This window comes from Loxodonta africana, chromosome 3 (genome assembly GCF_030014295.1).
Source record: "Loxodonta africana isolate mLoxAfr1 chromosome 3, mLoxAfr1.hap2, whole genome shotgun sequence".
Lineage (NCBI taxonomy): Eukaryota > Metazoa > Chordata > Mammalia > Proboscidea > Elephantidae > Loxodonta > Loxodonta africana.
This window is the reverse complement of record NC_087344.1, coordinates 8,653,733-8,668,193: the sequence shown is the minus strand read 5'-3', so window position 1 is coordinate 8,668,193 and position 14,461 is coordinate 8,653,733. Positions and strand designations below refer to the sequence as shown.

At 47.0% G+C, this 14,461-nt stretch overlaps 1 protein-coding gene across 9 annotated transcripts in view; it reads left to right on the top strand.

Moving 5' to 3' along the window:
* RFX2 (regulatory factor X2) overlaps positions 1-14,461 on the top strand; it is a 110,544-nt gene that overhangs the window by 60,752 nt on the left and 35,331 nt on the right. For 5 of the 9 annotated variants that reach the window (XM_064280377.1, XM_064280376.1, XM_064280378.1 and 2 more), the window contains exons 2-6: positions 1,267-1,385; positions 1,761-1,904; positions 5,344-5,433; positions 8,929-9,008; positions 9,646-9,907. In XM_064280377.1, the coding sequence (XP_064136447.1) occupies positions 1,275-1,385; positions 1,761-1,904; positions 5,344-5,433; positions 8,929-9,008; positions 9,646-9,907 (687 nt within the window). In that variant the 5' untranslated portion in view covers positions 1,267-1,274. The other 4 variants (XM_064280380.1, XM_064280382.1, XM_064280384.1 and 1 more) reach the window with 3 other exon arrangements.

Below are 14,461 nucleotides of genomic sequence, written 5' to 3'. Positions count from 1 at the left end.
GCGCTTTAACCACTGTACTACTAGAGCTCCGCTAGTAGAGCAGTGGCTTGCAAAATTGATTATACATAAGAATCACCTGGTGATCGCTTTAAGATCTAGACTCTGCTTCAGTATATGTGGAGTAGAAATGCAAATTCTCAGCAGGGGTTTGAGCCAGAACAAACTGGTTCAAAGCCCTGCTTTGATCTTTACTATTTTCATAGCATGAATTTGTGTCGCCTACCACTTGTGCTGATGCTGACTCTTTTTGTATAGAATTTTTTTTAACTACCTGCTTCAAAGAATTACATATCTGACAGCAAAGAAATCGATTTTGCTGCTCTTATAGGTGACCTCTCTCTAAAGAGGCACACTTATTTCCTGCTAAAATTCCTGAGGACTTCTGGGGAGCCAGGGATAGGATGTGTGGTGTCCCCCCGGGAGACATTTGACAGCATCTAAAGACATTTTTGATTGTCACAGCTGGGGGTAAGGGACGCTATGGGCATCGAGTGGGTGGAGAGCAGGAATGCGCTCAGCACCCTGCAGTGCACAGGACAGCCCCACCCCAGAGAAGGATGCGGCCCCGAATGTCATCAATGCCGAGGGGGAGAAGGCCTCCCCTAGAGAATGCACTTGTAGTTTGGGGTCGCACAGCTCCCCTAATGGCACACACTCATCAGGAGTTTTCAGTTTGCTGGATAAACAAGGAAATGATTAAGCAAGCCCTTCAAAAGGTTTTAACCTGGTCAGACTGGAAAAGGGGCAGGCTGGTGACCCCAGCCGTCTTTTGAGGAAGGACTGAGTTTGTGTGATGATGGTCATGGCCAGAACCTTTTGTTGTTGTTGTTGTATATTTGGAAACCCATTCTCTGCACCCCCTCCCCTCTCTTTTTCTATGGAATAATCGTGCAACTCTTTCGCCACCTCTGACTTACCTAGTATCACTAGGGTTTCCGCAAGTAAACTTTGAAGATTGTTGGTAATTTGGACTTGTCTGGGTGGTACAGATGGTTAATTACTCAGCTGCTAACTGAAAGGTTGGAGGTTCAAATCCACCCAGAGATGAGTCGGAAGGAAGGCCTGGTGATCTGCTTCCCAAAAACCAGCCATTGCAAACGCTGTGGAGCACAGTTTCACTCTGCCACACGTGGGGTCTCCAGGAGTCAGAATCAGCCCGACAGCAACTGGCGTAGCACTTGCACGTCTTTGTACTTGTTTGAATTTTCCCCTTTGGGCCTCGTGACTTCCACCCGCCCCACTCAATCTCTCTCCGCCTTCCTCTAGAGCTGAGCATGCAGAATTCCGAGGGTGGATCGGAGTCGCCAGCTTCCGTGGCTCTGCGTCCGTCTCCGTCGGCAGCAGCCCCAGCACCCGGGGCCCAGCCCGTGCCCGCCTCACCGCAGGTAACAGAACAGCCCAGCCCTGCTGCCGGGTGCCTCCAGGGGAAAACCCAGGCCGCCCACATGCCGACTCACTCATTCCCGGGTTAAAAAACACTGGAATCGGTAGAGAGAGGACTCTGCATTTTTCCGAATTGACTTATCGCCCCAAGAGAGCTGCTATCAAAATAGCCAGGCCTTTGTTATTTCGGTTTCTCGTTATTTGTTAAATAAGCCACACCCAGGAAAAGATGACAGGAGCTGGAAAAGAAATGGCTCTCCTAAATCCAGCGTAGTTTCTGCTTCTCTTGTGTGTGTACATGTGTGTGTCTGTGTGTGAGAGAGAGAGGAATATATATAACAAACCTTTTGCCATTCCGGTATTTTTTACATGTCCAGTTCAGTGACATTAACTGCATTCTTCACCTGCCACCATCACCGATATCCGTTTCCATCTGTTCTTACCTCTTCATGGAAGTTTTCTCATACCTCAGAAGTTACCCTGTCATCCTGGAATACATTATGGATAAGACAAGAAATAAGGTAGAATTCTTAGTGTTTGGTGCAAAATTAGTATCTGGTGGCGCAGTGGTTAAAGCGCTCAGCTGCCAGTCAAAAGGTTGGAGGTTCGAACCCACCAGCCGTTCCGTGGAAGAAAGATGTGGCAGTCTGCTTCGGTAAAGATCACAGCCTTGGAGACCTTATGGGGCAGTTCTACTCTGTCCTACAGGGTCACTATGAGTCGGAATTGACTTGACAGCAACGGGTCTGGCTTTTGAGGTTCATTCTCTGCTTCTGACTATGTTTTGTTGTGACTCATGGCAGAAACCCGGAAGGAGAGAGAGCCCGAATATGAAGATTCTCTATCTGCAAATTTTAAAGAACATACTCGTCCTAATGCCAGATTCAGTTTTGCACCCCAAATCACCCACTGCCATCGTTTCCAAGGAGCAGCTAGTGGATTCGAACTGCCGACCTTTGGGTTAGCAGCTGAACTCTTAACCACTGCGCCACCAGCAACAATCTGAAAATTAGGAGCACGGCGAAAAGAAATCATGAAGGGGAAAAATATAGTTCAGCAAAAGCAAAAAGGCAGACATAGAAACAGTTTAGGTTTAGGTCTCTGGGTGGACAAAAGGTTTGCACTTGACTGCTAACCTAAAGAAGGAGCCCTGGAGGTGCAGTGGTTACAGCACTCAGCTAGGAAGCCCTTTGCAGTTCCAGTCTCTCCTATAGGGTTGGTACGAGTCAGAATCAACTCGAGGGTACACAACAACACCTAACCTAAAGGTTGGTGGTTCAAACCCCCCCAGCGGCACCGTGGAAGAAAGGCCTGGCGATCTGCTTCTGTAAAGTCTACAGCCAAGAAAACCCTGTGGAGCAGTTTTACTCTGTAACACGTGGGGTCACCATGAGGCCAAATTGACTTGATGGCAACAGGTTAGAAACAATTTACTCAATTTAGAATGTGCAGTTCTACAACTTCAGCTTTTATGTCTGTCAAATATGGCAGTGGAGGCGGGGGGAGTCTTGGAGGGTCATCTGGGGGCGCCAAGAATGAATGACCAGACCCCATCTTCCTGCCGCAAGTCCTGGCCTTCCTGAACTTGTCTGAGCCAGCCCTCCTGCCTGCTGCTCCCTGGGTCCTTCTCCCAAGCCCCTCTCGCAGGCAGCTCCTGGGTAGGGTCCATGTCCCTCTCCAGCAGCCACAGCAGGACAGGTCCCAATGTCTCTGCCGAGGCCATCGCATCCACCCAGGATCTCACTTGGCAGCCCCTCGCAGGGCCCTTCCAGGCTTCCATCCCCGCTACAGATGCTTCCAGCTCCCACCCTCCCTGGCAGCCTCCTCGGCGGCCCTTCCTCTCCTTCCAGTGAGTGTGAAGAACTGGATTTTAGAAATTATTTGAATCTAATTAAATGTAAACACCCCCGTGGCTACACACCTAGTAGCCCCCGTATTGGAAACAAATACAAATATTGTATACAGATACCTCATAAAGTACCACGTACAAATGTGAACCCTTTGTCTTCCTGTTTATCTATCTACCTATTATGTATGTATTGATCTATTTAGTTTTAACTGAGGCAAAACTCATGCCAAATTCACCCTTTTAAAGTGAACAGTTCAGCGACATTCAGTACGTTCGCCAAGCTGTACAACCATCACCACTGTCTAGCTCCAGAACATTCTCTTCACCTCGAAAGGAAAAGCCCGTTAAGTAATGACTCCCCGCCCTCCTCTCCCCCAGCCGCTGGCAACCACTAATCTGCTTTCTGCCTCCGTGGATTTGCCTAGCGTAGTATTTCTTATAAGTGAGATCATACAATATTAGTCCTTGTGTGTCTGGCTTCTCTCGCTCAGCAGAATGTTTTCAAGGTCCATCCGTGTCATAGCAGGTATCCCAACTTCATTCCTTTTTATGGCTGAGTAATATTCCATTGTGTTGATGGGCCCCATATTGTTATTCATTCATCCTATTTCTTTTTGTACCGTTTGTGTCCTTTTTATCTCTGGTTGTGGCTCACGGGGGGCTGGACCCCATTGGAGTCTCTTAGTGCCCAGTGCCCCCCTCAGCTAGTGGGTAGATGCCGGTTTGCTGATGTCATTAATACTGTCTTTGTGTTTTAATTAATCACATTTCTTGAATGCTAGAGGGCAGTGTGGGGGTGCGGTGGGAGTGGGGGTTTGAGAACTCCGAGTTGTTTAGAAAACGAAGCATTGCAGAGTCACCACCGTTGTGTGCTGTCGAGTTGATTCCGACTCAAAGCAACCCCATGTGACAGAGTAGAGCTGCCTCATAGGTTTTTCTAGGCTGTAACCTTTTACGGGAACAGATTGCCAGGTCTTTCCTCCCACAGAGCCACTGCTGAACTTTCAGTTAGCAGCTGAGCACTTAACCACTGTGCCACCAGGGCTTCTTAGAGCCACCACTACCAGGGACATTTAAGGACCACATTGGAAAATCATAGTCAATGGCTTCCAAAGCCCTGGCTTTCAGTAAACAAACAGCCCTTCTGCTCCCCTCTTGATTTTGGGGTACATTTTGATCCTTCACATTTTCATAGCTTTTACGGGCAATTAGTAGCCCAAGAAAAGTAACCAAGCCACCCTGTAAGGACTGACCTGTGAGACCAGAGAGCGGGGTGGGGCCAAAGAACAAGGGACTTGAACACAGAAAACCTGGATAGACTCTGGGTGCTGGGAGTCCGTATTCTGAGGCTGTCAGGTGGTGCTTAGCCACTCTGGACACATTTTCGCTCGTGTGAAAATGGGGACATGTCCTGTGTGGACTGGAAAATCTGGGGGTGCTACAGAACACTCGTTCAGGGGAAGGTGGTATGGACGACTTTCCAGATGGTTCTCACGAACCTTTCCCCCTCATGCCAGGGATACCTCGCAGACTAGAGCATCGAGAAAAAGCTACCTGGGGGTGGGCAGGGGCACACGTGCTTCTGTGTGTGTGTGTCTGTGTGAGTCTGTGTGTATATGTGTGTGACTGTGTGTGAGTTCGTGTGTGTGAGTCTGTGTGTATGTGTGTATGAGAATCTGTGTGGGTGTGTCTGTGTGTGGTCTGTGTGTGTGTGGGTCCGTGTGTGTCTGTGTGTGGGTCTGTGTGTGTGTGGGTCCATGTGTGTGCATGAGTGTGTCTTTGTGTGAGTCCATGTATGTATGAGTCTGTGTGTCTGTATGTGTGAGTCTGTGCATATGTTTGAGGCTGTGTGTGTGTGTCTTTGTGTGGGTCCATGTATGTGTGAGTCTATGAGTGTGCGTGTTAGCCTGTGTGCGTACTGTACATGAGTGTATGTGTGCACCCTTGTGTACATCGCGTGTTGCGCATGTGTGCAGCAAGTTGCGAATGTGCGTGGGCCTGTTTGTCAGCCCCTTGACAGAACAGCAGTGGAGGAGGCAGGCAGTAGCTCTGTGTGTTTGCTGCGCGAGCTCTGACACGTGTAAACGGCCTTCTCGCCCCTTCCCTTCCAGCGGGTGTTGGTCCAGGCAGCGGGCTCGGCTCCCAAAGGGGCCCAGATGCAGCCGATTTCCCTCCCCAGGGTGCAGCAGGTGCCGCAGCAGGTAAGGACAGCTCCGCTGGCTTGGAGCTCGGAGCGCGGCTCTTGTCAGGTGCAGGCAGTGGATTCTGGCTCATAGCTACCCCCGTGATAGAGCAGAACTGCCCTGTAGGGTTGTTGTTTTTTTTAAATAATTTTTTTTTGCTGTTGTTGAGAATATACACAGCAGAACATATACCAGTCTGACAATTTCTGCGTGTACACTTCAGTGACATGGGTGTGTCCTTCAAGCCATGCAACCATTCTCACTCCCCTTTTCCGAATTGTTCTTGCCCCATTAACATAAACTCATTAAGTTTCCTCTCTCCTCTTTCCCATGGGTTTTCTTGGCTGCAGTCTTTATGGGAGCAGGTCGCCAAGTCATTCTCCCGTGGAGCCTCTGGGTGGGTTTGAACTGCCAACCTTTCAGTTAGCAGCCAAGCACTTAACCATCATACTACCTGGTCTCCCTATGGGAAGGCAGCTAGCATTTAGCAATCCAGAATTGTTGCTTCACAGCAAATCCTTCTTTGTCCTTGCTGCTCCTTTTTGTTTGGTATCTTCAGTTTCTTGCCCTGAAGGTTCTTCCGGCAGCTACGCAAAAAAAAAAAAAAAAATATATATATATATATATATATATATATACACATATATAGTTTGCTGCAGCTAGCTTTGCCATAAGCCCAGGTCTTCCATTCACTCATAATTCGGCAAGCATTTGGTGAGAGAGCGAACGCCTAGTGGCACTAGGCGGAAGCACAGAGAGATAGGAAGGGTTTCCAGATCAGAGGAATGAGGAGCCTCCCAGAGAGACAATCCTACATGCAAGCGAGTACTCGCCCTTGGATGAGTGCTTCCCCTGAAATTAAATTACTGGAGAATAAAGCTTGAACTAACCTGCCATGCAATAACACCGATCATGTATTTAAATATAATCGGCAGGCTCTGTCACAACCACTCCGCTCTGCCATTGGACTCTGAAAGCAGCCATGGATGATGAGTAATGAGTGGGTGTGGCCATGTGACAATAAAGCTTTATTTATAAAAATGGTGGGCCAGATTTGGCCCGAGGGCCAGAGTTTGCGGACCCCTGCTGTGTCAGATGCTGTTAAAATTAATCCAGGCTCCTGCCCCAAAGGAACCAAGAGTGAGATACAGACACGTTCAAGACCAGAGAATGGGTCTCTCTTTAAAGGGCTCCTGCCTAGATTGGTAGCGAGTTTAGAGGCGCTTCTCTGGCGACTTTATCAATGAGAACTGGGAAAATTTGTAGGGTTATGGAAAGCAAAGGCTCAGGCAATCCCAGCAGGAACCCAGGCCTTCAGGCCAGGCCCCAAGTGTTACTTCCTCACTCATCTGTCCATATGACATCATTGAGAGAGAAGAGAAGTAAGCCAATGTGTGACTCCAGAAGCTTCCCCACCCTCGGTGCCTGGGCCTGCTCTCCATCTCTCTCTCTTTACCTCGGTGTCTCTGACCTGCTGGGTGACTCTGCATGTCACCTGGCCCCCTGGGCTTTGATTTCCTCTCCTAGGAACACCACCCAACATTTCTAGAACTGTCTCTCGGCATGCTTGTTGTTCCAGGGACTTGTGCATTTTGCAAGTGTAAACCATGGCTGGGTATCCTAGCAGGTGGGCATCAGCCCTGTCCTGCATCTCCAAGTAATGGCTTTTAGGGATGGCCATGGTGAAACCTGAGCATAGTCAACACTTTGGCCCTCAAATTCGTCACTCTAAAATTAGGCTTAGAGTGCTGAGTTGAGCATCCATTAAGATCCCCTCAGCTAGGAGGACTGAGAGTCAGAAATTGGAGGAGGAAATGGAATGTGTGGCTAGTTGCTTCCATGTACAACTGCCTCTTTTGCCATGAAACCAGAACCGACTGGTGTCTGGCCGCCATTACTAAAAATTTCGATCAAAGATTCTATAGAAGAATCCTGATCAAAAGGGAAGAAAATGTAGAGAACAGAATTTCAAATACTCATAGAACCCAGACTTTCTGGAGCCATTGAGGTGGATGAACCCCCAAAACTATTGATTGGAGATAATCTTTAAACTTTAAACCAAAATTATCCCCTGAACTCTTCTTCCAACCAAATAATAATAATAAAAAACCAAACCCATTGCCACTGAATTGATTCCAACTCCTAGCGACCCCATAGGACAGAGTAGAACTGACCCATACGATTTCCAAAGAGCGCCTGGTGGATTTGAACTGCCGACCTTTTGCTTAGCAGCCGTAGCGCTTAACCATTAGGCCACCAGGATTTTCAACCAAGTAATAGTTTAGCTTAATTGGTAAAGAATGTCTGCCTTGAGCATTGTGCTCTTTGAAGGAACTATCTATGTGAGATCAAATGGACAACAGCAACTCGAAGGTCAGATAGGAAGTTTAGGGGGCAGTGAGTTTATGTTAATGGGGGAGGAACAATTTGGGAAAGGAGGGTGAGAATGGCTGCACAACTCAAAGAATATAATCAATGTCACTGAATTATACTTGTAGAAAGTATTGAATTGTATGTTTTGCTGTGTAAACTCTCAACAACAAAAATAAATGTGAGATTTTGAGGTTTTGTACATAGAGTGCTGGGTTTCCACCACTAGGGCCAGCGTCCCCACGGTCATTTACTGGGGCGTTGAACTGACTTTCCCATGGTGTTGGGTGGGAGGGGGTGGGATTCTTCCCTTGCCCTCCTCTGTCCATCTGCCTACTGCCTTCACCTCTGCTCAGGCCTTCATCCCAAGTATGACTCCAGGACCCCTGTCTCTACCCGGGACGGGGTACCAGGGCCCCCCAAAGAAAGCATCGGGGGACCACATGATCCCTCTGCCCTGGCAGGGGCGGTTTGCACTCCAAGGGCCGAGTTCTATCTTTGACTCGGGCTTCCTGCCCAGCAGCATCGCCCCTTCTGCCCCCGGGGGCTGCAGGCCCTTCGCCCTGTGCGGTGTGGCCGTCAGGAGTCCATGCGGAGTGGGCAGGCCATGGGGAGCTTGTGAGCTTCAGCACCGTGAGCTGTCAGCCGGCTCTTCCTCTCCACTCCCTGGACACACTTAGGACAGGACTGGAGCTGTCATTGTTTCTTGCCCCCAGGAAACAGATGGCAACAGGAACTCTGGCTCATTGGAAACTCTGTTAACGTTTGGGCTCCTGTGGAATGTGTAGTCTTTACTGTCTCAGCTGCTAACGGAAAAGTCAGCGGTTCAACCCCAGCAGCTCCAAGGGAGAAAGCCCTGGCCATCAGCTTCCGTAAAAATCACAGCCTAGAAAACCCTATGGGGCAGCTCTCCTCCACCCCATGGGGTCGCTGTGAGTCAGAATCGACTCAGCGACACACAACAACAGCAACACTGCCTCTCCCAGTTTCTTTCTAGAAGGGCCGACTGTGGGTGGGAAAACTATAATTTAGTGCTTATTAAACGCAGATAAAGAGCCGTACAAGGTATTTTCAGCTTAAATGATCTGGAAGGACGCCACGAGGAACTGGCTGTCTGTGACGCAGCATGTGGTGTTGTTGCAGGTCCAGCCGGTGCACCACGTCTACCCGGCCCAGGTGCAGTACGTGGAGGGGGGCGACACCGTCTACACCAATGGAGCCATGTATGTGTTCTTGCTCCCTCTCCCCTTCCTTTACGACTCCTCCACCTCTTTCTGTTTGGGGCTGTGTTTCAGCAAATTTTTCACCCTTATCATTTTGATGGCATTGCTGGTCATGCAAATGGGTAAAACACTCAGCTCCCAACCACAAGGTTGGAGGTTCGAGTCTGCTCAGAGGTGCCTCAGAAGAAAGGCCTCGTGATCTACTTCCAAAAAATGAGCCATTGGAAACCCTATGGAGCACAGTTCTACTCTGACACATGTGGGGTCGCCATGAGTTGGGTTCGACTGAACAGCCACTGGTACTGGTTTAGTTCTACGCAGTTTTATACCTGGGTATGGATTCGTGTAACCTGCCCCATGGTAACGATACAGAAGGGCCTGTGTCTGCAAAGGAGCTCCCACATGCGACCCCTTTTCACTCGTAGAATTTTGAGAGGATGAGTTTTTGGTTAGCCAGCCCGCGAGCCTGAGTGCTTCCAGTGAAACGTTTCGGTTGTGTTGCCTGGGAATTTCACATGCCATGATGCCATATGTCACGGGGCTCCAGTTTTCCCAGGCAGTGTGGCGGGATTCCTTTGAGACTGAGAGAAGGCACTTAAAGCGGATAGGGTTCCACAGTGACCTCTCTTTCTGACAGACGGACAGCCTACACCTACAATCCTGAGCCCCAGATATACGCCCCAAGCAGCGCCGCGTCCTACTTCGAGGCCCCGGGTGGTGCCCAGGTGACTGTGGCGGCCTCGTCCCCGCCGGCAGTCGCGTCCCACAGCATGGTGGGCATCGCCATGGACGTCGCAGGGACCCCCATCGTCTCCAGTGCAGGCGCCTATCTCATCCACGGGGGGCTGGAGAGCACGAGGCACTCGCTGGCCCACACGTCCAGGTCGTCGCCAGCCACGGTACGTAGGAGGCCCCGCCCAGGGGCCAGCAGGTGGCCCATGACAGACTCGCAGCAGCAGCTGGACGGCGAGTAAGAGGCAGCGGAGGAGAGAGAGGGCTGTCTGCTGTGGGTCCAGGCGGCTGTGAGCAGGAGTCCCCCCTGCCTCAGACAGGCCATGTGACCCACAGCACGTCTCTCAATCTCCTTGAAACTCAGTTTCCCCCTCGGTAAGAAGAGGAGGGTAAATCACTCTTCAGAGGCTGCTGTCAATTTTGAATGTGAGTGAAGCACTCCCACTAGTGGGAGCCGCTGCTGTGGCTCTGCTGTTACCACCGTGATTGTTAACCTCTTAGAGGCGCACACTGGTCCATCTGTATATAAAAAGCTGGTCTGAGTTAAACAAGAGGAAATTCCCCTTAAGAACTATACTGACTTTTTCTCACCATGCTCCTATCCAAAGTAATGACTTACCTGCTTTAAAAAAATTCACCTGCTTTGAAAACTCTATTTTCCATGTTTACTTTTATTTTTAAAAACAATGTAGAGTAAAATGAATTCTTTTTGGTGCACAGTCCTATGAGTTTTAGCACGTATAGATTCGTGTGGCCACCACCACAATCAAGAATGAGAATTCCATCACCCAAAATTCCCTCGTGGTGTTCCTTTGTAGTCATAATCTGCTCCCACCCACGACCCCTGGCAACCACCCATCTCTTCTCCATCACGATAATTTTGTCTTCTCAGAAAAGCTGTACAGTGGAATTGCACAGCATGTGACCTTTTGATATTGGCTGCTTTCACTCAGTATAGTGCCTTCATCAAGGTATTGGACGAAGCTGTAGTTCATTCGTTTTTGTTGCCAAGTAGTCTTCCGTATTGCTAGTTTGTTGATCCTTTTACCAGTTGAGGGATGTTTGGGTTGTTTCCAGTTTGGAGTTACGAATCAAACTGCTATAACCATTCACGTAGAGGTTTTTGTATGGGTGTATGTTTTCCCTTCTTGGGTAAATACCTACAAGTGGGACTTCTGGCTCACACGGTAAGTGTATGTTTAACTTCATAAGAAATCACCAGTTCTCCCGTGTGGTTGTACCATCTTGCATTCCCTCCACCAATGTAGGAGAGTTCTCGCTGCTCCATTTCGTTGTTGTCAACACTTGGTATTGTCAGTGTTTTTTATTTTAGTCATTCCAATAGGTGTGTAGAGCTTCCTCCCAGTGGTTTCAAGTTGCATTTCCTTTATAGCTAATGATGCTAAGGAGCTTTTTGTTTACTTTTTTGCCTCCCGTATATGTTCTTTGATGACGTTCAAGTCATTTGTCTGTTTCTTACCTGGGTTTTTTGTTTCTTACTGTTGAGTTTTGAGAATTCTTTATATATTCTGGATACATGTCCTCTGTCAGATATGTGATTTGCAAATATTTCCTCCAAGTGTTTAGTGTGTCTTTTTATTCTTCAGTGTCTTTTGCTGAGAAAAAAAAAATTTTATTTTGGTTGAATTCAATGTCTCACATTTCTTCTTTGGGTGGTGCTTCTGCTGTCGTGTTAAGAACTCTTTGCCTTTCCACGGATTACGAAGATTTTATCCTGTGTTTTCTTTTCAGTGTTTTTTATTTTTATAGTTTACATTTAGATGTGTTTTACTTTGAGTTAATTTTGGCAGAAGGTATAAGGTTTAGGTCAAAGTTGATTTTTTTGCACTTGAAACAGCCCGTTGCTCCGGTATCATTTGTTGAAGACTGTCCTTTCTCCATTGGATTGCTTTTGCACTTTGGTCAAAAATCACCTGGCCCCGTGTGTGGGCCGTTTCAGGCTTTCCTCCTCCGTGTTTGGTCTCTGTGTCTCTCCTTCTGCCAGTACCGCACTGCCTTCATTACCACAGCTTCACGTTGGTGGTGGCGTTGTTCATTGCCATCGAGTCAGCTCTGAGTCATGGCACCCTTATGTAGAACAGAATGAAACGTTGCCTGTCCTGTGTCACCTTCGTGATCACTGGTGTGCCTGAGACCATTGTTGCAGTTTTTGTGTCAATCTGTCTCATCGAGGGTTTCCCTCATTTTCACTGACCCTGTACTTTACCAAACATATGTCCTTTTCTAGCAACTGGTCTTTCCTAGTGACGTGTCCAAAGTAAGCCAGCCAAAGTCTTGCTTCTAAGGAGCATTCTGATTCTATTTCTTCTAAGACTGATTTGTTCATTCCTTTGGCAGTCCACGGTATATTCAGTATTCTGTGCCAACACCACAGTTCGAATGCATCAATTCTTCTCCTTGCCTCCTTTTTCGTTTCATTTCATATATGCACGTGAAAGCTGGATAATGAAAAAGGGAGGGAAAAAAAAACCCTAAAAATTAGAATCTTGGAAAACTTACATCTGCCACCAAAAGCTTTACCAGCTTCCCAATAGTTAATGACTTCTCTGGTGAGGTTGGTGGTGATATTAACAAATGTGATTTTTCAATGCCATTTCACGAAATATGTCAACATTTGAAAGAGCTGCAAACTCAATGAACCAATGTTTTCCAAGTGACAAATGCATGATGTTACAAAACTATCCATATAGGTAAAAGATCCATTTAAATTTCAAAAGATGGGTTTTTAAAATTTGTTATATATTTTTATGTAAAATTTTATTATAAAAAGCCCTGGTTGCTCAATGGTTAAGCACTCAACCACCAACCAAAAGTTTGGCAGTTTGAACCTACTTGCAGCTCTGTGGAAGAAAGACCTGGCAATCTGCTCCTGTTAGGATTACAGCCTATAAAATCTTATGGGGCAGTTCTTCTTCGTCACACAGGGTCACTATGAGTTGAAATTAACTCAGCGGCACCTAATGACAACAACAAAATTCATATAACATAAAATGCACCGTTTTTACCTTTTCAAAGTATGTAATTAAGTGGCTTCCAGTACATTCACGGTGTCACGCAACCATCACCACTGCCTGAGTCCAGAACGTTTCCATCATCCCCAAAAGAAAGCCCCTACCCACTAGCAGTTCCTGTTCTTTCCCCCTAGGCAACCACCAGTCTGCTTTCTGTATATGTGGGTTTGCCACTTCTGGATATTTCATATACATGGAATCATACAACGTGTGGTCTTTTGTGACTGCTTTTTTCACTTAGCACAATGTTTTCAAAGAGGAAGACTCATTAACAACCTTACATATGCAGATGATACAACCTTGCTTGGGGAAAGTGAAGACTTGAAGCACTCACTGAGGAAGATCAAAGACCACAGCCTTCAGTATGGATTACACCTCAGCATAAAACGAAAATCCTCACAGCTGGACCAATAAGCAACATCATGATAAATGGAGAAAAGACTGAAGCTGTCAAGGATTTTATTGTACTTGGATCCACAATCAACACCCATGGAAGCAGCAGTCAAGAAATTGAAGGACGTATTGCATTGGGCAAATCTGCTGCAAAAGACCTCTTTTAAAGTATTAAAAGATGTCACTTTGAGGACTCAGGTACAACTGGCCCAAGCCATGGTATTTTCAGTCACCTCATATGTGTGCAAAAGCTGGACAATAAGTAAGGAAAACTGAAGAAGAATTGATGCCTTTGAATTATAGTGTTGGTGAAGAATGCCGAATATATCATGGACTGCCAGAACAATGAACAAATCTGTTTGGGAAGAAGTACAGCCAGAATGCTCCTTAGAAACAAGGACGGAGAGACTTCCTCTCATGTACCCCGGACATATTATCAGGAGGGACCAGTCCCTGGAGAAGGACAGCATGCTTGGTAAAGTAGAGGGTCAGTGAAAAAGAGGAAGACCCTCAGCAAGATGGATTGACACAGTGGCTGCAGTGATGGGCTCAGGCACAGCAATCATTGTGCGGATGGTGCAGGACAGGGCAGTGTTTCATTCTATCGCACATAGAGTTGCTATGAGTCAGAACCGACTCGACGGCACCTAACAACATGCGTGTTGTAGCACGTACCAGTACTTTGTTCTTGTTTATGACCAAACAATATTGTATGCTTATCCATTCACCAGTTGATGGATACTTGCCCTCTTAACAATATTAAATCTTCCAGTCCATGAACATGGGATGCCTTTCCGTTTATTTAGTTCTTTAATTTCTTTCAACAGTGTTTTGTAGTTACAGTGTACACATCTTGCACCTTCTTGTTAAATTTATTCCTAAGTATTTTATTCTTTTGGACGCTATTGTAAATGGAATTTTTTTCTTAGTTTCATTTTCAGATTGTTCATTGCTAGTGCATATAAATGCAACAGGCTTTTGTGTGTTGATTCTGTATCCTGCTGAATTTATTTATCACCTCTACTAGTTTTCTGTGGATTCTTTGGGATTTTCTAGATATGGGAATATGCTACCTGCAAATGTAAATAGCTTTACTTCTTCCTTTCCAAGTCAGATACCTATTACTTCTTTTTCGTGCCTAACGCCTTGGTTTGAACCTCCAGTGCAATGTTACATAGAAGTGGCAAGAACAGAGGTTCTTGTCTGCTTCCTGACCTTAAGTAGAAAGCTTTCGGCCTTTTACCATTAAAATGTTAGCTGTGGGTTTTTCATAAATGCCCGTTACCAGGTTGAGTA